General features: G+C 36.8%; 1 protein-coding gene across 5 annotated transcripts in view; it reads left to right on the forward strand.

Annotated features, from left to right (window-relative positions):
- Window positions 1–4,225: 4,225 nt before the first annotated feature.
- Window positions 4,226–23,832, forward strand: part of LOC135086819 (uncharacterized) — a 31,370-nt gene continuing 11,763 nt past the window's right edge. For 2 of the 5 annotated variants that reach the window (XM_063981611.1, XM_063981614.1), the window contains exons 1-2: window positions 17,937–18,162; window positions 18,436–18,566. In XM_063981611.1, coding sequence (XP_063837681.1) covers window positions 18,000–18,162; window positions 18,436–18,566 — 294 coding nt within the window. In that variant the 5' untranslated portion in view covers window positions 17,937–17,999. Of the gene's footprint in view, window positions 4,440–17,936; window positions 18,163–18,255; window positions 18,343–18,435; window positions 18,567–23,832 lie in introns of those variants that run through there. The other 3 variants (XM_063981613.1, XM_063981615.1, XM_063981612.1) reach the window with 3 other exon arrangements.

The following is a 23,832-nucleotide window of genomic DNA, read 5'->3' on the forward strand; positions in this document are numbered from 1 at the left end:
AATCTTTCTCGAAGAGCGATATATTGATGTTGTAAAAATTTCTTGTGTAGGTATAGTACTTAATGTTTCATAAATTTGGATTTTCTTACATTAAAATCTACCGAATCTACTCTACCATGGTCGCTTAAGCTTCGATTATGTACCACTATTACTTCCCTGCAACAAAGGTATCATTTGTATGTCATCCAGTATGTCTCTGTCTCTTGTCGCTTCTGTGACTTAATTGTTTTAAGTTGTGTTGGCGACAAAAGTCGGAGGAGTTCGATGTTAAGGTCGCTGAGTAAGCATAAGTAGGCCATAGTTAGCGAACTGATAAAGTTCATCCTCACCTGTATTGAGAGATCTTGCATTCAAATTCTTAAACTTTGCCATTTTCATAATAATGATTAAGTTTCAATTTTGTAAAAAAAATGTATTGAAAAAAAAAAAACACACACACACATAGCCACAGTCTACGTAGAACCAAATACAAGAAAATAAATAGAATCACAAAAAAAGAAAAAAAAAAATTTTTATTTTAACTAAAATGGCCACTCAGCATGTGTTATGCTCTAGGTTAGGACCTAGAGCCATAACGCTGGTGTTCTGTGGCAACCATATTAAGTGGATAGACACTAATATTTAGAAGTTTTACACAAATTAACACAATGCTCTTCAAGTGTATGTTGCATGTAATGTATGTTTATGCATGAGTGTGTTAGTAGGTATTATTAATCCTACCTAGATCACATAAAAACCAGATTAACCACAGCAGCCCTACGTATTTGTTATACTTGGGATCGGTAACATGCCACGCAATCGCTCATAATCCTATATGTTTTAAGATATTTATTTAAGAAAACTCTTACAAGAGAATTTATTTAATTTACAAATTGTCTTGTTCATCAAAAAGATATTTTCTCAGGCGATTCCGGTCAAAGTCTTCTCTTATTATGTGAGGCTCAGCAAGTCATAAGGACGAGGCAAACACACTAAAAATAAACTTGGTGCTCTATGACTCAGGAGTCAGTGAAATCACTGTGTGATTCAGATCAAAGTCTTCCCTTATTAAGTGGGTTGTGTGGGGCTCAGCAAGTCATAAGGATGAGGCAAACAAAATCTATCATTCGGGATTCATTGGAATCACTGTGTGATTCAGGTCAGTCTTCTCTTATTATGTAGATTATGTGAGGCTCAGCAAGTAATAAAGACGAGGTAAACACACTAAAAAAAATTGTTGTTCTATCATTCAAGAGTCAATGGAATCACTGTGTGTTTCAGGTCAGTCTTCTCTTTTTATGTGGGTTATGTGGGGCTCAGCAAGTCATAAAGACGAGGTAAACACACTAAAAAAAATTGTTGTTCTATCATTCAGGAGTCAATGGAATCACTGTGTGTTTCAGGTCAGTCTTCTCTTTTTATGTGGGTTATGTGGGGCTCAGCAAGTCATTAAGACGAGGAAAACGAGAAAAAAATAGTTGTTCTATCATTCAGGAGTCAATGGAATCACTGTGTGATTCAGGTCAAAGTCTTATTATGTGGATTATGTGGGGCTTAGCAAGTCATAAGGACGAGGCAAACACACTAAAAATAAACTTGGTGCTCTATGACTCAGGAGTCAGTGAAATCACTGTGTGATTCAGATCAAAGTCTTCCCTTATTAAGTGGGTTGTGTGGGGCTCAGCAAGTCATAAGGATGAGGCAGACAAAATCTATCATTCGGGAGTCATTGGAATCACTGTGTGATTCAGTTCAGTCTTCTCTTATTATGTAGATTATGTGAGGCTCAGCAAGTAATAAAGACGAGGTAAACACACTAAAAAAAATTGTTGTTCTATCATTCAGGAGTAAATGGAATCACTGTGTGTTTCAGGTCAGTCTTCTCTTTTTATGTGGGTTATGTGGGGCTCAGCAAGTCATAAAGACGAGGTAAACACACTAAAAAAAATTGTTGTTCTATCATTCAGGAGTCAATGGAATCACTGTGTGTTTCAGGTCAGTCTTCTCTTTTTATGTGGGTTATGTGGGGCTCAGCAAGTCATTAAGACGAGGAAAACGAGAAAAAAATAGTTGTTCTATCATTCAGGAGTCAATGGAATCACTGTGTGATTCAGGTCAAAGTCTTATTATGTGGATTATGTGGGGCTTAGCAAGTCATAAGGACGAGGCAAACACACTAAAAATAAACTTGGTGCTCTATGACTCAGGAGTCAGTGAAATCACTGTGTGATTCAGATCAAAGTCTTCCCTTATTAAGTGGGTTGTGTGGGGCTCAGCAAGTCATAAGGATGAGGCAAACAAAATCTATCATTCGGGAGTCATTGGAATCACTGTGTGATTCAGTTCAGTCTTCTCTTATTATGTAGATTATGTGAGGCTCAGCAAGTAATAAAGACGAGGTAAACACACTAAAAAAAATTGTTGTTCTATCATTCAGGAGTAAATGGAATCACTGTGTGTTTCAGGTCAGTCTTCTCTTTTTATGTGGGTTATGTGGGGCTCAGCAAGTCATAAAGACGAGGAAAACAAAAAAAAATTGTTGTTCTATCATTCAGGAGTCAATGGAATCACTGTGTGATTCAGGTCAAAGTCTTATTATGTGGATTATGTGGGGCTTAGCAAGTCATAAGGATGAGGCAAACAAAATCTATCATTCGGGATTCATTGGAATCACTGTGTGATTCGGGTCAGTCTTCTCTTATTATGTAGATTATGTGAGGCTCAGCAAGTAATAAAGACGAGGTAAACACTAAAAAAAATTGTTGTTCTATCATTCAGGAGTCAATGGAATCACTGTGTGTTTTAGGTCAGTCTTCTCTTTTTATGTGGGTTATGTGGGGCTCAGCAAGTCATAAAGACGAGGAAAACAAAAAAAAATAGTTGTTCTATCATTCAGGAGTCAATGGAATCACTGTGTGTTTCAGGTCAGTCTTCTCTTTTTATGTGGGTTATGTGGGGCTCAGCAAGTCATTAAGACGAGGAAAACGAGAAAAAAATAGTTGTTCTATCATTCAGGAGTCAATGGAATCACTGTGTGATTCAGGTCAAAGTCTTATTATGTGGATTATGTGGGGCTTAGCAAGTCATAAGGACGAGGCAAACACACTAAAAATAAACTTGGTGCTCTATGACTCAGGAGTCAGTGAAATCACTGTGTGATTCAGATCAAAGTCTTCCCTTATTAAGTGGGTTGTGTGGGGCTCAGCAAGTCATAAGGATGAGGCAAACAAAATCTATCATTCGGGAGTCATTGGAATCACTGTGTGATTCAGTTCAGTCTTCTCTTATTATGTAGATTATGTGAGGCTCAGCAAGTAATAAAGACGAGGTAAACACACTAAAAAAAATTGTTGTTCTATCATTCAGGAGTAAATGGAATCACTGTGTGTTTCAGGTCAGTCTTCTCTTTTTATGTGGGTTATGTGGGGCTCAGCAAGTCATAAAGACGAGGAAAACAAAAAAAAATTGTTGTTCTATCATTCAGGAGTCAATGGAATCACTGTGTGATTCAGGTCAAAGTCTAATTATGTGGATTATGTGGGGCTTAGCAAGTCATAAAGACGAGGAAAACGAAAAAAAATAATAGTTGTTCTATCATTCAGGAGTCAATGGAATCACTGTGTGTTTCAGGTCAGTCTTCTCTTTTTATGTGGGTTATGTGGGGCTCAGCAAGTCATAAAGACGAGGAAAACAAAAAAAAATAGTTGTTCTATCATTCAGGAGTCAATGGAATCACTGTGTGATTCAGGTCAAAGTCTTATTATGTGGATTATGTGGGGTTTAGCAAGTCATAAGGACGAGGCAAACACACTAAAAAAACTGGTGCTCTATCATTCAGGAGTCAGTGGAATCACTGTGTGATTCAGGTCAAAGTTTTCTCTTATTATGAGGGTTATGTGGGGCTCAGCAAGTCATAAGGACGAGGGATACACATTAAAAATACCTACTTGGTGCTCTATCATTCAGGAGTCAGTAGAATCACTCTGTGTGATTCATGTCAGTCTTCTCTTAATGTGTGAACACACACTATAACAAAATTAAAACATTACAAAATACTGCAATTTATTTTTTTACAACCTTCATGGTTTTTGATGAACGACTGATTTATTAGTCCGTAAACTGTCATAGTTGTCATTGAAAGACATGGGATACTCGTACCTATCAAAATAATTTTATTTTTATCAATCTATTGAAATAAAACAATTATTGTAATTAACAATAATTATTATGTATATTAAAAGTCTTTATGGAATACTGTCAATAATTTCATATATTTGTTACTTAGTTGATAGTAAGACGTACAAAACTAAAGACGGCAAATTACTACTCAATCCAATCGAACTAATAGATCTCATAATTGAGGAGAAGTCAAAAACGGATCCAGTCAACTACAGGACGAATTTAGTGTTGAATGATTTACAAAATGTTATGGATTCGGACGCAGAGTCAATCACCGGTAGGTACGAGCCTTTCTATGTTCCTATATTGGCTTTCCTTTTGGAAACATGGGACCCATCACTTCATTCGTTGTTGAAAAACTGCCTTGGTGGTCTAAAAACAGTTCTGAAACTTCACACACTCCTTTGTATCAGAGCCAGCTTCTATGGAGGCAAGTAAGCCTCGAGTCTTATTACAAAATGTATATACCTATATTTTTAATGAATTCTTCTCTCAAAGATTACCATGTAGCGAAAAAATTGGTAAAAAAAATGTTTCCGGCGTTGTTTGTGTTGTTATGATATATAGGATATTTTAAGAAATATGAATTATTCTTCTTCTTTGAAGTCAATAAGAGGGCTAATATGTGTTAGGTGGCATTCTGTTTATATTTTATTCCTATTGGCTAACTAGTCATATGTTGACATTCTGATTTTTACCCCCGACGAAAAAACGACGGGGTGTTATATGTTTGATCTAGTTTTTTTTTAAAGGTGGATTAGTCGGGAATGTTCTTAGCTATGTTTGATGAAAATTGGTCCAAGATAGATGGCCGCCGCCAAAAATGGCGGAACATATATTTTTAACAACTCCCTCAATATGGACATCAGAAGAAAGGTCTTCAATAGTAAAATACCGAGACATAAAATTAAGGATTTATTACTTTCAAAAAGCATGAACATTACCTAGCTCGTGTCCCACTAACGCCCCAAAAGCATTGTTAGCTAAGTTAATGTGTTCTTTGTCAGTAAGTTTCGTTTGGGTTGATGTCGAGCTGAGCCCGGAACTAAACTTTTGAGTAACTCGTTTTAAATATTTTTGAATTTAACTCTAGCGACATGACTATGAAAATTGGGTCATTGTACTTTATTCCAGGATTGTCTAAAATTATTGATCATAATTATATTTAGTAAAAATATCAATTTGCTTTTCCAGACCAACTGCTGGTTTCCGCCCTCTTTTCACCTTCGCCTTCTTTTCAGCAACGCGTTGCTGAAAAAAAAAACTTTAATAAGGGTATTTTGTTACCTACTATAAAATTCTAAAAACATTAATAACTACCTACCTAAATCTATGAGGAACACTGATGTATAGCTCAAAAAAAGGGAAATTGTGTGCTTTATTACTCACATAAGCCAGATAAACGAAAAATCGTATTTTAACACACACGAAATAAGCCAATTTTGTAAATTTTTTTCTCGAAAACTTGAAGATAGACAACGGGTTTCTTTTAGAAAAATCCTTAGATTTACTTGATAAATCATGTCATGTATTCACCAAAAAATGTCCGCTTCCAAGTGATTTTAAAATACTGTGCGTCTCTTTGGAAGTATGGGGTCTGGAGTTGTCTTGAAGCATTGGGCTAGAGCAATTTACCAGTCTCGGTTGTTTAATGACAAGCTTTTCCATCATGGCTTGTAACTGTTGACAATACAGTTCTGGCGTGATCGTCTGACCAGATTTTAGGAAGCTGTAGTGTATAACTCCTGCACTAGTTCACCAAACACTCACCAGTACCTTCTTTTGAGTCAACTTTCTCTTAGGATAAGATTTCAAATATTTGGCCAGTTCTCCAGGGTTCAACCACTGTGATAAGCATTTCCGATTATCGTACAGGATCCAGTTTCATCACAAGTAACAATACGATTCAAAATTCCCTCGTTAATGTGACGGTTGAGTAATGTAATACAGGACTCAATTCGTGTTTGTTTGTGCACTTCAGTTAATTCATGCGGTACCAATTTTTCGAAGTTTCACTTTTGCAATTTCTTTAAGGTGAATTTCTTCAAATTGTTTTATCAGTTACACTGAAGCCTGCCCCTAACTCTGACGTAGTTTGTGATGGTTCTTCCTCCACGATGACCTTCAATTTCTCGTTATTAGGGCCGGCCTTCGAGTTGTTTCTGCAGCACTGGTGCCACGGTGGAACTCATATTCGTAAATATAAGCGATATTTTAAGGTTTCTATTTTCCGAATGTGATAGATTAAAAAAAATGGCGTGAAAACAAATGAACTACTAAATTTAAAACACAAATACATTAGTCTAATTTTGAAATAAATCTGAATTTGTCATTCCAAACCAGACGCCTGATATTTATGATCAAAGTGGGTGGTAGTTTGACAAAACGCTAATTTCATAATTATGTAAGGATCTAATATTAAAATACAGCACGCAGATTTCGGGTCTCATTTTGTATATCATACTCATTTACGACAGGATCTGATAAAAGTTTGAAATATTGAGCAATTAAATCATCAGAGTGTGTATTTAATGTTTCTTGAAAACTCTTAATTTGAATTACATGCCATTCTTAAGAAATGCATAACAGAATTAAAGCGATACGTGTTTTTATATCCTCTTTATTTTAAAGGGTTCTACCCTTTGCCGACGAGCCATAGATTGCCTTTTTTTTTTTTTTTTCGGTTGATGATTGAGTAATCCTTGCTTGTTAAAACATTGCGGTGAAGTAAAAAAAAATGTTAGACCTGAGATAAAAATGTGTTATGGTTATACACAGGTTTCAATACTTGTATAAAAACTGCTTGGTCATCGTAACACACATTTTGGTTGTTAATAAAAGCACTGCAGACCCACGATACCCCTGGCGATACCCCTGGTGGTATCGTGGGTCTCGTTAAAGAACTACACTTCAGACCCACGATACCCCTGGGAGTAAAGTTGACAAACGAGGACCGGCGCGGGCGCGGCGGGCGGGGAGGGGACGCACAGTGCACTCGGCCAGTGCACAGTGTTGTGGAATACCTCTTTGAATTCTAAATTGATTTCATTGAACATGCAATAAAATTTATATCGTTAAAAATAAAAATAAAATAACAACAATTCATACCTACATACAACGAATAATTAATTAATAGCGCTTATAAATTAACATTTTGACTATAATTATTTATTTTTGTCCTGGTACTTTATGTTATTTGATGTGATAAAAAGGTAATTTCGTCTACCACGTTGTGTGTGACAATGATTTAAATGAGTAGTTTGCCCTTGAGAAAAAAAAGAGACCTTGATTATCAATAATTTATATTTTTTTTATTTACATAATATTAATTTTAGGCTATATTTTAATTTTATGAAGTCAAAATAAAGTTTTTTTTTTAAATTACAAAACTTCTCCAGTAGGGCAGTGTGTATGGGAAATATAACCAACCAGTCAGTTGAACAGTTGCGCAGTTGAGCAGTCTAGTTGAGCAGTGGGGAAAAAAGGAATTTACTACGGTAAATAAAAGGTACCAGGATAACATAACCTTATAGGAGCTATTATCAAATTCTTCTTGGTTGACCCGAGAAATAAATATGTATCACAAAATTGCTCCTTTATGGTTATGTTGCCCTGGTACTTTACCTGATACTAATTATTCATTATACGAGTATGTAGGTATGAATTGTTGTTATTTTATTTTTAACAATATAATTTTTATTGCATGTTCAATGAAATCAATTTAGAATTCAAAGAGGTATTCCACAACACTGTGCACTGGCCGTGTGCACTGTGCGTCCCCTCCCCGCCCGCCGCGCCCGCGCCGGTCCTCGTTTGTCAACTTTACTCCCAGGGGTATCGTGGGTCTGAAGTGTAGTTCTTTAACGAGACCCACGATACCACCAGGGGTATCGCCAGGGGTATCGTGGGTCTGCAGTGAATAAAAGCATGCGCCATATAGTGCCCGAGGCCATCATTCATTGCAGGCAGGTATTCGATACCCCCTAACAATTGGTAACATTTATTTTTCAACGAGATAATTTTGGGTACTTCTTTCAAAAAACTTTTTCAATGCCATTCGGATCATTCAATATAATTTTCTTTATGTCATGCTATATGGTATGATAAACAATGTACAAAGGCGGAATTTGCAAATAAGGATGTAGCTTTCTAAGTTGTAACCTGTATTACACACAGCGAACCCAAAGGAATAGCAAGTAAAAATCAATTTTATTTCCTACTAGCGGCCGCCCGCGACTTCGTACGCGTGGACCCCGTTTAACCCCCTTAGCTATGTTTCAGTAGTGTCGGCTTCACCCCGCCAATTTTCGACGAAAATATTGATTCAGAGGCACCGATTAATTTTATTTGACTTTAAAGACTGATAATTTCATTTTTTTCTCCGGTGTTTGACATTTAAGTGAATGCTTCCTTTTTCGAGAGAGTGCAGCTTCTTTAATCTGTATATCATTATTACTCATCAAGATCATTCGTAGCCAGTGCAATTTCAGTCTCCAGGAGAGCAGCTCCGAAAAACGTAATCTGTAGTATAGAATGTTGCCATCCTATAATAGTTATAGTCCTATCAGCCCAAGATTTTGAGTTGAAATTCGTATGTGTTAGAGTTACCGGTTTGAAGTGAAACTTTCAGGGTATAATTATGATTATATTAGCATGTGTTTTTAAATTCAATTATTTGTCTACCTTTTGTTATTTACAAAGGCCATCGAGCCACAATTACTAGATTAAAAGGAATTATTAAGTGATGTAAAATTATATATCTTTTTAAGATTAATATGTTTATTTTAGTTCTTTTTCAAAATTCGGAAAGAGGAATTTCATCTTCTAAACTGATGTCTGACGACAAACTATTGTCTGCGTTGTCTCCATGATTTATTACAAAATCTGCATCTGCTTCTCCGTCATCTTCGAACTCCGAATTGTCCAGAGTACCATCGTCCATAATGGCTTGGATTTCATCATCCCGCAAACCTGTAAACTGTACCTTGCATAAAGGTGCTCAATGCAATCCTTAACCTCTGGCTAACAAAACTGGGTTAGAATAGTGCTAGATAAGTGTAGGTGCACTTAAAACTACACTGACTAGACACAAAAACTTAGTAGTGTAAAGAGTTTTTTTTTTGTGAATGATAAGTTGCATTTTTATTTATTTATTTCATTTATTCACAAAGCCACAAACTAAAAACATTAAGATATTTTTAGTACTAGCTTCGACCCAATCGACTTCACAAAGTACATTTATTTCAAACCAAGATTTCGCAGAATTTCAGGTCTAAAAATGCAAACTAATTATCTCTATTTAAGAAATACCTATTCATTAGCAACTTTTTGCATAAAAACATACTCGACAGTCACGATTTATCATAAAAAATGCGATTTACTTACCACGTGTTCGTGAGCAGTCCATACCGCGGGCCATTTTTCAAAAATTGCCGTCTGTCATTTGTGACAGCCAATGGTAGCATACCGGAAACTGTTTCCTAATATTGCGTTCAGAAATTTAATTAAATTATTTCTTTAACTTTAAAGTTAATTTTAAAGGCGCATGAGCGATAATTGAAAGTTATAGTTGAAAAAAGTTCTGGGCTGTAGTCGCCATGTTTATTTTGGTTTATCAAAAGGCGCGTGGGCGCTACGAGGATAAATAATTCATCGATTCGATACTTCTGTAATTTTTTTTTGAAGAGAAATCGTTTTAAAGATTTGAAGTAGCTTTCAATTCCTGACGATGGTAGAGTGGTATTATTAGACCATAATTTGACCATAATGGAAGATTTGGAAAAATTCTTCTGAATTCAGTTGAAAATTTGTCATCTATCTGTGGCTCTTGTTTCTTGTGTTGACATTCAATACTTTTCATGATCCGAGGTGGCTCCTCAATTCAGATGGTAGATTTTCTATCTCTGGTCAACGTGTATTTACCTTTAATTACAAGTTTTTTTTAATTTGTATTAAACAAACAATTAAAGGGTTTCCATTATGATATTGTTTACGTTTCAATCAATGATTAGCGCCTATTACTTTTTTAAATAATGCTTTGGTTCAAGAGTGCCGCGACGAGGAGACGTTAAAGGCCCGTAAGGTGTGGAGCCGTTGGAGCAAGTGGGGCTCGTGTTCTGTGACGTGCGGGTCTGGGGCAATAGCGCGGGCGCGCGTCTGCCTGGCGGGCCGCTGCGCGCCTGGCGAGCGCGAGGAACAGCACCGGCCGTGCACGCGCGCTCCCTGTACCTCAAGCGACATTGTGGTCGATGACTTACGCGACTTGGACTAACTATTGGGTTATTAATTAATTATTATCATTACCAATATAATGTGACTTTCACACAGGTACTCTATTTCTTTTTTTTTTAGCCTACGTGTCGTGCAGGAGTTGTCTAGTTAGTAAGTAATTAGTTTATGGGAAAAATTGTATTGAACTTGGCTCCCCTTTTTTAAATTTATGTTTTTGGTGGGATATCATTACTTTTTGTGAAGAAAACTAGACAGGTATTGAGATAATGATTTAACGTTTCCGCTGCATGGTTTTCTTTTTTATGCTACATTCTCTTGAATGTTAGAGATAATAGTGCGCATTGCCCATTCAGTATCTTCTACCTTTTTAATACGCTTCCTGTTTATGCCGGGCGATATAACGATCTCAGGCCGTTTTATATTCTCCTATAGAACTATTTACGTTTTCTTGTGGCTTAATTTGACTAGGGTCTATATTAATAAGGTGTACTCCGTTTAGTGTTTTAACTCTGGAGAGTGCAACGTTGGCCTGTCCTCTACTACGAGGGGCGTAATTAGGGAATAAATTTCCTCCTTATCGGAAAAATGACCATTTATAGCCGCTTTGACCTCTTCATCGTTGGAAAATTGTTTCCCACGAAGGTCTTTTTTAAAATTGGGGAATAAATAATAGTCACTAGGGGCTAGGTCAGGACTATATGATGATTGAGTTCTTCAAAACCACAATCTCACACAGCAGCTTTCGAAACACGCGATTTGTGAACTGGAGTGTTGTCATGAAGAAGCAACACACTGGCGGTTAGTTTACCCCGTCTTTTTTTCTTTAATTGCTTTCTTTAAATTATACAAAGTGGTTGCGTTTATAGAGTCACCTTTTTTTTCATGTAAATAAGATTCCTTTAGAGTCCAAAAACACTGTCCATCCTTTAGTCCACGTTCGTAACTGAAATTTGATAACCAGCTACGAACATGGATTTTTTTTCTTGCTTGATAACCAGTTATGAAAATTGAATTTACTTGTCGTTTTTGTAACCATGTTTCATAACCAGCTACGAAAACGGTTTATGTTTTCTCTGTTCATAACTGGTTATTAATTAATAAATATTTTATTCACTTTGTTGTAGCCAACTTTCATAACCTGGATAAATTGAGCAAAGCTTGTATGGGTGTCTGAGACTAATATACCTACATACATATTTAGAAATAAACAAAATTAAATGTTTCCAGCTTCCATACATTTGGTACAATCATATTCATGGTTTTTACTTATTTCTTGATAATATTATAGCAAGTAAAGCTTAAAACCAGTGTTTTCCATAAAAAAATTCAAATAAGAATGAAATTTAGAAGTTTATTTTAAGATTGTGTTATTAAATAAAAAGAAAACACTTCTAATATTGTGTGACTGGCATACATTTTAGTATAAAAAATTTATTGTATGGTACTTAACTAAAAAGATTAAAATAAAATTATTACACTAGTTTACAAGGTTTTTTACCCAGAGATGAAACTGATATGTATCGGTAGAGTTATTAACCCTTACTTAAAAACTGAACTTAGAAAAAATTTAGGACGTCAAATTTTGTAAATATTGACTATATTCATTTTTATCATTTTTATACATTTATCTCTAAAAACAATAAAAAATGAGTCGTGTTACTCCTTCTTTTATACTGATTAGTATCAGTTTCCCTTATTATAGACCAACAGCAATCCGCTAACATATTTTTATACCAAAAACCTTGGTATCTTTCCTCAAAAATCTTCAAATCCTGGTGAAAACTTTCGCCATGTTCAACACTCACGCTTCCCAGGTTCTCAGGAAAAAAATCCAGGTGAGAATGTAAGAAATGAATTTTTAACGACTTATTCACACCCATTCTTTGGTAATTCCTCAATAATTTGGAATAAATTTCTGCATGATTCTCAGATAAATTTATAGTTTCCCAAGAAAATTTTCACTACTGCTTTAAATTAATACCAAGCATCTTTCCCTTACTGGAATTGCTGGGAAATGACGAATAAAGAACTCCTTGAGATTGTAGCAAAGGTTTTGTGACTGATGCAACATCAGGACATTGTATGTTCTTGGTTTTTTGTTAAAACCTGTAGTTTCAGTGAGGCAGAAGTAACAGTCATTAGTGTGATTTGTTGGTTCTCTCCATAACATTGGAGTGCCGAATCGTATATGTTTTCTTTTTCCTGCAGCCTAGTGAAATAATATACTTCTCAAATTTTCGCACACCAAACCAGAAACCCATTTTTTATCAGGTTTGTTACCGAGATTTGAAAGTGATAGAAATAGGCCCGTTTTACGGCCTTAGTGATTGATCTCTTCTTTTTTGACAATATAATTTGACCACAAACTTAGCAAAAGTTATTTGGCCTTAATTTACATTGCCTTGGTGACATTTTAAAACAAGTGAAAATGTTAAAATAATACTTAAACGCAATTAAAATAAAGTAGAAACTCCGACACGGCTAACAAGACAGCTTACTTAGGTTAATATCGATATCTCAAAAACTTGACGTGATAAAAATATGAGACATATATTTTTGTAATAAGGGGGCTGGTAGAAAACACATCTAATATGAATTATCTTTGGGTAAAAGAAAAACTTTTTTTTTGTAAACTAGTGTTATTAAAAAAACAAAAACCCATCTGCGTTAAAATAAATAAAAAGATAAGGTTTTATCATTAAATAAAAGAAAACACTTCTAGTATTGTGTGACTGGCATACATTTTAGTATAAAAAAATTAAAGTAAGGGACAAACACAAACATTTCTTTTTTTTTGCTGTAAAGGGTAGTGTTCACAAAGAAGGTAGGGGAGACTGGGTACGGTTGAAATTTTGCTTTTATTGTCTATAATTTTGTTGTTTAATAACCAAGTGACGATTACGATACGTGAAATTGAAATTTGAAGTTTTAGCTATGATTATGGCTGTATCATTATAGTTCCCGGGTTACTATTTATAGAAATATACGCAATTTAAAAAAAAAGAAATTTTGTTTCAACCGTCCCCAATCGCTGTTTCAACCGCCCCTGGCATGGGGACGGTTGAAACAGCGATTGGGATCTGTTGAAATACATACAAATAATACAATAAGTACTAATAAAACGTGTTTTATTTATCATTAATAATACGAATATTAAAATTATAGTACCACATGACGACATTAATCAGTCTAAGTATTTAATATTTCTAAAACATTAATTAGCCTTTGATTAGTAGTAAACATTTAAAAAAATAACAGAAATATGATTAACTAAATGATATTTCCAAACCTAATAAACATTAATAATAAAATAATATTAAAATTCTGAATAAAATTAACGAAAATCTTTTATTTTTTTTTCAAACCATACTTTTCCGCCGCTTTCCGCAGTGAATCTCAAGCTTTTACCACCTCTAATGCTTTACTAAGTCAATTTCCTCTCTGGAAATCTTCCTTACCCAAACTCTAGGTATCTACAAAAAATTAACATTAATAAATTTTCTGTTTCAACCGTACCCACAAAAAATGTTTCAACCGTCCCCAACCCCACTTTTTGTAAAATATACTTTATAGTTTCGACACTAATGATAACACATTAAAAATAGTTACTGGCCCTTATTCTACAAGCTTCATTATAATCGCAAACGCACACTCGATACATTCACATAAAAAGAACAGGTAGTATAAGCGTTAATGTCTGAAGAAAAAAACTTACTTTTGGGCAGTAAAAAACAATATGGCGTTTTGCACACAACGTCAACGCCTTAGGAAGTTTTAGGCACTAAATTCGTGTTCGGACCTGTTGTCCGCTTCTTTTTCCCCTAGGACCCCGTTTACGAGATATTTGCTCTGTTTAAACCGTCCTTTGTTTCAACCGTACCCAGTCTCCCCTATAAGATTGAGGCCTATAAGTTTTGTTTAAACACAGCTCCTCTATTGCGAATGCAGGCACAGCATCTGCGTCAAATCTCACGCGTTGTTGTATTTAACCTCATTTCTCCTCTCATTTTCGCAAAGGCAGAATTGATCCTCTCGACTTTCTGTCGGTACTTCATAGACCAATTCTTTGGCACGTCCCCACACAAAAAAGTCGAGAGGCGTTAAGTCTGGGGATCGTGCTGGCCATGAAATTGGACCAAGTCTGCCAATCCAAGCGTTGGGGAATACATGATCTAAATATTCCCTCACTGTGTGGCGATAGTGTGTCGGACAACCATCATTCTGAAAAATGATGTGTTGGTCATCTTCAAGCTGCACGTTGCTTAAGAGGTCTGGGAGATCATTTATTAGAAAATCTAAGCAATTATCCCCGTTGAGGTGGTCCAATCAAATGTCTTCCAAAAACCCCTGCCCAAACATTTACGGAAAACCTTATTTGGTAAGACCTTGCCCTGGTTACTTGGGGGTTTTCATCCTTTGGTGCCCAGTAATGTAGATTATGCTGATTGAATATGCCCTCACGAGTAAATTTGGATTCATCCGTCCACAAAATGTTTTTTTTTTTAATTGGCATCTTCCACATCACTACGTAGAAAGAAGCGACAGAACTGCAGACGTCGGTCATTATCGCCTTCTACAAGATCTGAAACCAAGAAAAAAGGACCATTTGAAACGCAGTATGCACTTACCCTCTCATCTGGCAGATGTTCGCGCGCGCCTACTTACAAAATACACTTGCTTTAAATACAGGTGTTTTTAATTTCCTAATGCATTTTTACATAACTCCATACATTGATTAACATGTCAATAAGGGATTTGTCTTTACCATGAACCGGAGTGTAGTGGAATGGAATTTGAATGGATGTCTTCCATCAGCGTTGACTACTGCCCACACCTTCCACATGGAAAGGCCTAGTTCTCCAGCCACATTTCTCACACTAATGGTAGGATCGTTCGTTATCAAATGCTTAGAGAATTTGTTCATCAACAGTAACAGGCACTTGTCTCGTACTGAGTCTTGGTTCTCGATAAGTTAAATTTGCCGTCTCTCGTAATCGTCGGAAGGTATTTGAAAACGTACTTTGAGCTGCACGTGTGTTTCCATCGGCTAGGCCATACGCAAACAATGTCTGTCGCAAACAGAAACAAAGAAATAAATCATGATAAATCGGTTAAATGTTTAACTCCAATGACAGTCAAATATTTTTTATAAATTTAAAGGAACATAATAAAAAATACTTATTAAGGAGTCTAATCGAAAAGAGAACGATGTTGGAAGAAACTTTGCAGATTTTTTTTTATATGGATTATTCCTAAAATCAAGTGGCAGTGGGCGGGGCACATAGCTCGTAGAGACGATTACCGTTGGGGCAGGAAAGTTCTCGAGTGGCGACCACGGGCTGGAAGACGTAGCGTGGGCAGGCCTCCTACTAGGTGGACCGACGATCTGGTAAAGGTCGCGGGAAGAGCCTGGATGCGGGCAGCGCAGGACCGTTCATTGTGGAAAACCTTGGGGGAGGCCTTTGTCCAGCAGTGGACGTCATTTGACTGAAACGAATGGATTATTCCATTTTCATCCCTAAACTTTGTTTTTTGACGAATTCCCACACCAAATTACTACATATGATATACCATTGGAAAGAGAAAAAGCTAGAGATATTTTTAAGATTACTGGCAATCCAAAAATACCTTTATTTATTTTTTTAATTCAATTCAAAGTTGAGTTTTATGTCGATTTTTTTACTTTTAACTTTGGCGGCTCATAACTAGTTATCCAATCATTATTAGAAGCTGAAATTACTTTTATTGTACTAAAGACATATTCGTTATTAATATGAAATAAAAAAAATCGTTGAAAACACACGGGAAAATTTTATGTATCAGTTTTTAGGTCAAATTTCGGAAAAATTTCAGAAAAAAGAAAAACATCAATTATGGTCAAAATGGACGAACTTGTATTCTTAAAATGACCTTACCTATACACCCTCGAAGTTTGTCTAAGCTTCCGCCAAACACCCTGTATATTTGTACCCGGATAAAATTTTCTTCAGTGGCAATCTTGCCAAACCTGCGCACCTTGCCACGTGTCGTCTTTGTACACTTGATTTCAATCCTAATGACTTAGCTTTTTTGAAAAGACTTACAATAATGGTAAAAGCAACCTTTTATTATGGTTTTTGGAAACACTTTTTAAATTGCTTTCATAGCACTCTTTTCATAGTCAAGCGTGATTTTCTTTGGCTTCCAGTTACGAAATCGACTTTTTATTAGTTCTAGCAAGATTTCATATGTCCTCTCTTTTTTATTATGAAGAAAAGAGAAGAATAAAGGAATTATTTGTTTTGTAAGTTTGTTGTACCCGTGTATAGAATAAATCTGCTGGAATAGTGCTGGACAGGATCGAAAAGTACCATCCATAAAGAAATGGTTATTTTTTTTTATACAAAGTTTTCCTCTTTATAATATAAGTTTAGATGACTGGCTCGTTTGAACAGTGGTTAGTGAGCCTGGCCACGGTTCCAAGTTGTATTGTGTTGTTCGATCCCCACCTGGGACACACATTCGTATTATTATGATGTTGTGTTTGTTCTATATTTGAATGTGAATATAATAATAATAAATAAAATATATTATGTACTAAAGTATTTTTTTATGTTCTTTTATTGCTCAATACATTTAAACAAATTGTGGTGAGATAACATCCAGTGAGTAATGGAAATACCCGTGTTTATTTCTAAATATGTATGTAAAATGTAGGTATATTTTAATTAGTCTCAGACACCCATACAAGCTTTGCTCAATTCATCCATTAATATGTGCACTTTATCCAAGACTCGCTGTATTTTGTTATTATTAGAAATGACAAAAATCCTTCAGTACATTCCATTTTTTCTATGAAAAAATGTGTACTAGCTCCAGCGTTCATGCCAAGATTCCAATGTATATTGTGTTCTTGGAACAAAGTGTGTGATCGGAAACTGTCCACATAACGCTGGTGGAAATAATGGTCGATTTCTTTTTACTATCACAGTTTCCTGCGTTTCAAGTGATCCATTGACATAATATTTGTTAAAACACGTTTGTGCGATCCCTGCTGTATTTTGTGTGATCTCGGAGGATTTTGAAGGGCTTCCGGTATTTTATTATGATCAAGGATTTCTTCTTCTATACCCAGAAAATTATATGTTCATTTGTTCATTATATGTTCATTATTTTGTCTTTTAAAATCGTGCTTTCATTGTTTTGGTGAATTTGCTGGTTTAGCCCTGAATAGCTGTGTGGATTTTTACCAGAATTTTCACTATGATGCATTTTCACGTATATGTGCATAGCACTTAGTTCTAGTCTCCTGATGTTCATTAATGTCGGTCCGTTTATATTGATAATATAAATTCTGCTAGTAAACGTGCATAATGTAATTTACATTAACTATTGTAAAATTACCCGTATACTGAAGGTCCAACTGATTCTCGTTCTGTTATTAGTTTGCGTTTGCCCAATATCTGGAAGTTAGTAATTATCGTAAATTTTGGTGACATCACTCGCACACTCGTAACATACGTTGAATGACGATGACATATTACGTTTACCTTTAAAGCCACGTTAGTTACATCATTATGTTATGAAAATCTTAGTAGTACAATCGATTATTTATTTCAACAAAACAATTTATGCCGTTAATCATAGAATTTCTGGCAGTCCGTGAAAGAACCAGCGTTGCATCGCTAGTCACTTTTGTAGAAATGATCCTCGAGGTTTGTTTAGTTCTGCGAATAATACTGAATGAAAACCAGCACTTTTCTTTGGAAGAAATTATCGTGTCGCCGTGCAAAGGTAAACATTTTTTTTTCTCGGAATAAAACCGTTGTTTCCTTCATACTTAAAGACTTATGTGAAGGCTGCTATAGTGTCATTTGGTGTTCAACCGCGCTCTGACTGAGACAAACTTAAAAATGCATTGTATAATGGCAATAATAGTTTCAAGTTTGATAATCAAAGTAATTTCAAGTGAGAGTGAGTTATTCCATATTGTTAAGCATTCATCAATTCATAACAAAACTTTGTAAATTAACGACAAAGAAACTCATAAATACTTTTTTTCTATAGCGACTAAGGACCCGGCCAGTTCTAAAGATGTTCAACCTCCAGCAGGATCGGCAAAAGACGTTTCTAAATTAGACTCTGTTGGGTCCAATCCAATTTTAAATTCGCTGTGGGTTTATCAACCGGAAGCACATGTAAGTTTTAAATATATTTAAAGATTATACGTAAATTGTAGGCAAGTGTCTTTGTATTGTTTTGTTTATGGGCTGTGAGGAGGGATAGGAAGTGATGAGTAAAAATATAATTTTTTGATAAGAAGGGAGCTACCTCCGTAGTCCCTGTCATCCCTGACACAGGCAAAACCCGGGACCCTAAAGTGGGTTCCAGGCTGTTTTTGAAAGATTATAACGATAGGATCTGAGCTCTGTATAATACCGCATATGGTGCGAGTTAATAAATTTTGGGAGTAAGAAAGTAATTAAAATAAGATTTAGAATTAAAAATATATTTGGGTATACCAACATTTTCAAAATCTAGCCCTATGTAGATTTGTTTTACTTTGTTTAGATAAAATTCGTATGTATGTTCTATCATAAGTTACGTCATATCTTCGATGGAAAGATACTTACGTACCTTCTCAATAATAATAATTTTTTTGGTATTATTTTATATCTCTTCATCATAAAAATGCTTTGAAAATAAAAGACCGATTAGTAGATCCGTTTATATTTTACGGTGATTGTGATTACTGAATATGATTAATAATTTTCAATTATGTAATCACAACTTATTATAAGTAACCGCATTATTTACTAAACATGTGAATATAAAATTATATTCATTATTACTTTTTGCAGTTGTTATTAGTTTTATATCGGCAAAAGTCATTAAATTGTATTTCTAATACCACGCACAGTATTTACGAGTACAAGTACTTATCTAAAAGAAACTTACATGCAAAATAAATTTTATTCTTTGTTTTTGCTAAAAGCAGACAAGAACATGGTAAAATGTAGGTATCAATATTTTGGCTTTCCGAGGCAATATTAATTTCTTTCCTATTGGCATCGTCGTTAGAAGTTTCTTTAGAATCTTCCTGGTTTAAGGTAATAATCTTAGAGTCACTTTGTGATTCAGGTTTAATTTGTTCATAATGCGTACCAAGTCCAACCAGGTGCACGTCCGATGTGTGGTGCGAAAAGTCAGATACATCGACAACAATAATGGTATCTTACCAATCGATCAACGTGGAAAGCATTAGGGGAGGCCTATGTTCAGCAGTGGTCGTCCTATGGCTGAAATGATGATAATGATGATGATGAATGGTATCTTATGGGTCTTGAAGATTGTCTAAATCTTCTTCACTAGTAATATGTGAAAGAAATGTTAACAGCAAGCAATTATTCTTTGGTTTTGTTAAAAGCAAACAAGAACATCGTAAAATGTAGGTATCAATATTTTCCCCTATTCCACCTATCCCACCTGGCATTTCCAAAATGAAGTTATCACATTTGCTAGACATATTAGGTTTTGTTCGATACCAGTTTACGCTGTTATACGACATTAGTACTTCGTACCTCCGTTCCACCCATCCCACCTGGCTATATACCCTTTCAGTCCAGAATGTTAAATTCCCAAAATGTTCAAAGAGATTTGAGAGGTAGACATACTTGTCGACAATCTCGAGAATTGAGCTCCCAACTGAAACTGGGTAGGGCGCAACATGGACATTCGACATAAGCTTCGTTTTGTCCATGTTCATCCTCAGGCCTACCTGTTGGGAAACTCGATTAAGGTCTTCGAGCATTGTGCCAAGTTTCTTTCAACGATTCTGCCATGACCACAATATCGTCGGCAAACCGAAGGTGAGAGATGTACTCGCCATTAATGTTTATGCCGAATCCTTTCCATTCCAGGAGTTTGAAAGCGTACTCGGACCGACATGGTTGGCGTTTTTGTACAAACACTTCAGCACCTTGATATACCGATAGTCAATACGGCACCGCTGGAGAGATTGTAACACTGCCCAAGTCTCAATCGAATCGAAGGCCTTCTCATAGTCCACGAACGCCAAGTATAGTGGCAAGTTATACTCCTCAGTCTTCTGTATAACCTGTCGCAGCGTATGGATGTGGTCTATGGTACTATAACCTTTTCGGAATCCGGCCTGTTCGGGAGGCTGGAAGTCATTGAAGCTACGCGCGAGACGGTTCGTGATTGCTCTCGAAAACAGTTTGTAGACATGACTCAGAAGCGCGATGGGTCTGTAATTCTTCAGCAAGGTCTTATCACCTTTCTTGAAGAAGAGCACCACCACGCTTCTGTTCCATGCCTCTGGCGTAGTTCCCTGGAGTAAGACGGAGTTAAAGAGTCTGAAGGACTTTCAGTATCGGTGTTCCACCCGCATTCAGAAGCTCCGATGTTATTCCGTCATCACCCGGTGCCTTGTTGTTCTTTAGCTGTTTGAGAGCCATCCTAATCTCGTATAGGCTGATGTCCGGGATATCTTCGGTATAGTGTCGAGTTAGCTTAGCTCTTGGATCTGAAGTTGAGCTATCAACGGGTTTGGTGACCGAGGTATATAGCTGTCCATAAAACCTCTCGATCTCACCCAGAACCTCGGCTTTTGTTGACGTTACACTACCGTCCGCCGTCGTTAGCTTCGTCAGCTGGCTTTGCCCAATAGAGTTGTCTCTTGCAAACACTTTGGAGCCTTGGTTCCGCTCTATCGCCTCTTTAATACTGTTAGTATTAAAGTTGCGAATATCATGTCGCAAGGACTTCCTTATCTGTCCATTGAGCTGCCTATATGCCGTAGCGTCAACGGAGGACTGCAGCGTCATTGCACGTCGTTCTGCCATGAGGTTGAGGGTGTGGTCGGTGAGCTTTTGCGGCTTGTCTTTACGACGAGGTCTAAAGAATTAAAAACCCAGCCGCCTGGATAGTTTCTACGAACCCGTTATTGATCTCATCCACTGACTCGCAGTTTTCCAGGCATGCAAAGCGATTTGACAACTCGAGCTGAAAGCTCTCGGGGCAGTGAATATGGGAATTGTAGGGTCGGAGCGTAGACTTCATCAGACGGGACCTTTCTAGCTTGACGTTAATATTTAGTATGCCTCTGACCATTCGGTGATCACTACCGGTTTTCACCCTGTTGATCACGGAGACATCACTAAATATTCGTCGCTTTGTGGTCATGATGAAGTCAATCTCATTTTTCGTAGAACCATCGGGACTCATCCATGTCCACTTCCTATGAGGCGGCTTCTGGAAGAAGAAGTTCATCGCGAAGAGGTCTTCCTTATCCAGAAATTCGACCAGCCTCTGCCCCCTAGGGTTCCGTTGCCCACATCCAAATTGCCCCATTCTCAGCTCATCATCACCTCGCATGCCCAGCTTCGCGTTGAAGTCCCCCATAACAAGATTGAAGTAGGTTTTAGTAGTATGTATGGCCCTACTTATGTCCTCATACATACATAGCCTCTACTTCCTCATCTGGGTGTGTAGAGGTCGGTGCGTATACCTGAATTACCTTCAGCAAGTATCTTTTGGATACTCTGAGTATCAGGTAAGCAACCCTGCTCGACACACTTCCGATGGTGATGATGTTGTTAATGAGGGACTTGTGGACGAGAAACCTGACACCACCTTGGGACAGTTGTTCGCCCTCCCGGTAGTAGAGTAGGTTACCGGATTTTAGAGTGATCGTGTCCTCGCCCTCTCGTCGGGCTTCCGATAGTCCCATTATACTCCATCGCAACCTACTCAGTTCGTCTTCCAACTCTGTGATCCTTTCGTCAGTCCTCAACGTGCGTATATTATGGGTTACCAGGGCCAGTCGTCGTTGGTTTGGGTAGCCAGTCCGCCTCCGGAGATTCTTAGCACCCCCCGCCCCGCTGCTACCCTGACCGCTACCGTAGCCAGGAACAGCGGGGCCACCGGAGACTGGGGGCCTGGTCGCTGTTGTGTTCCTCATTGGGGGATCATTGCCGATACTCGCCACGCTTGGCAGGCGGGTTGGCGAGTGCAGTTTTTTATAAGTTTCGCACGCAGACGCTGCTGCCCATCTCGTGCTGCAGGATTTTGTCGCCTCTTACGACACATCGAATTGTATTCTTTACGGCCGTCCCCACACGGCACATTTCCAAAAAATGGTGAACACTAATTTCACCCGTTATTAATTGCATCTGTGCGTTTTGTATAATAATATCACGAGTATTGATGTGCCGTTCCCGAGAACGCTCTCTCAACTGAGAATATTCTCGGGAGCGTTCCCGGGAGCGTTCTCCTAAGTGAGAAAGGTTGAGAATCATGTTTATCAAATGGAAATAAACAAACTTTCTTAAGCAAAATAGTATTAAATTAAGGCAACAGATAAGTGTATACTAAAAAATACACTCTATTTGCAGTGAAAGGCTATATTCTCAGTGTTCCCGAGAATATTCTCGGGAACTTTCTCGGCAATATTCTTAGCAACTGCACCTTTATTATATTTTATTTTTTTCGTCGTGAAATGTCGTTTTAATGATATGTAAGATGACAGAAATTTCTTTTTACACGTAATTAAATAATAACTGTCTATTTTTTCGTTTTTAAGTCGCTCTTATTAGGTCGTCGTGTATGTAACTAACTATGTAATGGAATCTTAGAATCTGAATTACACGCACTAAGTCTTGTATCATCATGAAACTTGGCAATTATAATATGTAGATTAGAAAATGACAATACAATATTGTGGTTTGTGGTACCAGCTGGTCTGATGATGGGACTGGAAGGTGGCCAAAAGAACTCCTAAACGAAACGGCGGAATCACATCGAGTTTGGGTTCATTGGATGTCTTTTCGAGATCGCACACCGTTGATTTTTAGTTGGTCGATAGTTGTGCCCGATTTTAAATTGTATGAAGAATCGGCCAAATCGAATCGGCGTAGTGTGCGCACTCCCATATAGAGATGAGACGTATTTACTAGAACAGATCCACACACTAGGTATTTTACAGTACTAGGCGGCACCTATTCCAATTTTTAAAATACTTGATCCACCTAGTATTTTATAAATTACACGATTTCCGACCCTACCATCAAAGTAATAGAGGTGATTATTGCGTAATCCGTAGTCATGTATTACGCGCACCGAGTATTTCTCGCTAAGCATGTGCGAACGTAGAGATTCACTCCGTCTCTGTCTGACCAAACAAAGAAGAACGGTCATCCGTATAATCCGGCTGTATCTCCAGGTCACCTAGATACATTCCATAGCAGCTGTAATAGACATTTAGGTACATACATTTACCAATTTTGGTGATAAATAGGCATTTTGTATTAGTTTTTGTATAACGCCTGAACAAAAACAAAGGGTAATATTTTGGTGTTATACATAGATTTCGAATATAAAAAATATATAATTTAACTAATTAAGACATGACAAAAAAACTGAGGTATGTCTCGTTTCTGTCGG

This window comes from Ostrinia nubilalis, chromosome Z (genome assembly GCF_963855985.1).
Source record: "Ostrinia nubilalis chromosome Z, ilOstNubi1.1, whole genome shotgun sequence".
Classification (NCBI taxonomy): domain Eukaryota; kingdom Metazoa; phylum Arthropoda; class Insecta; order Lepidoptera; family Crambidae; genus Ostrinia; species Ostrinia nubilalis.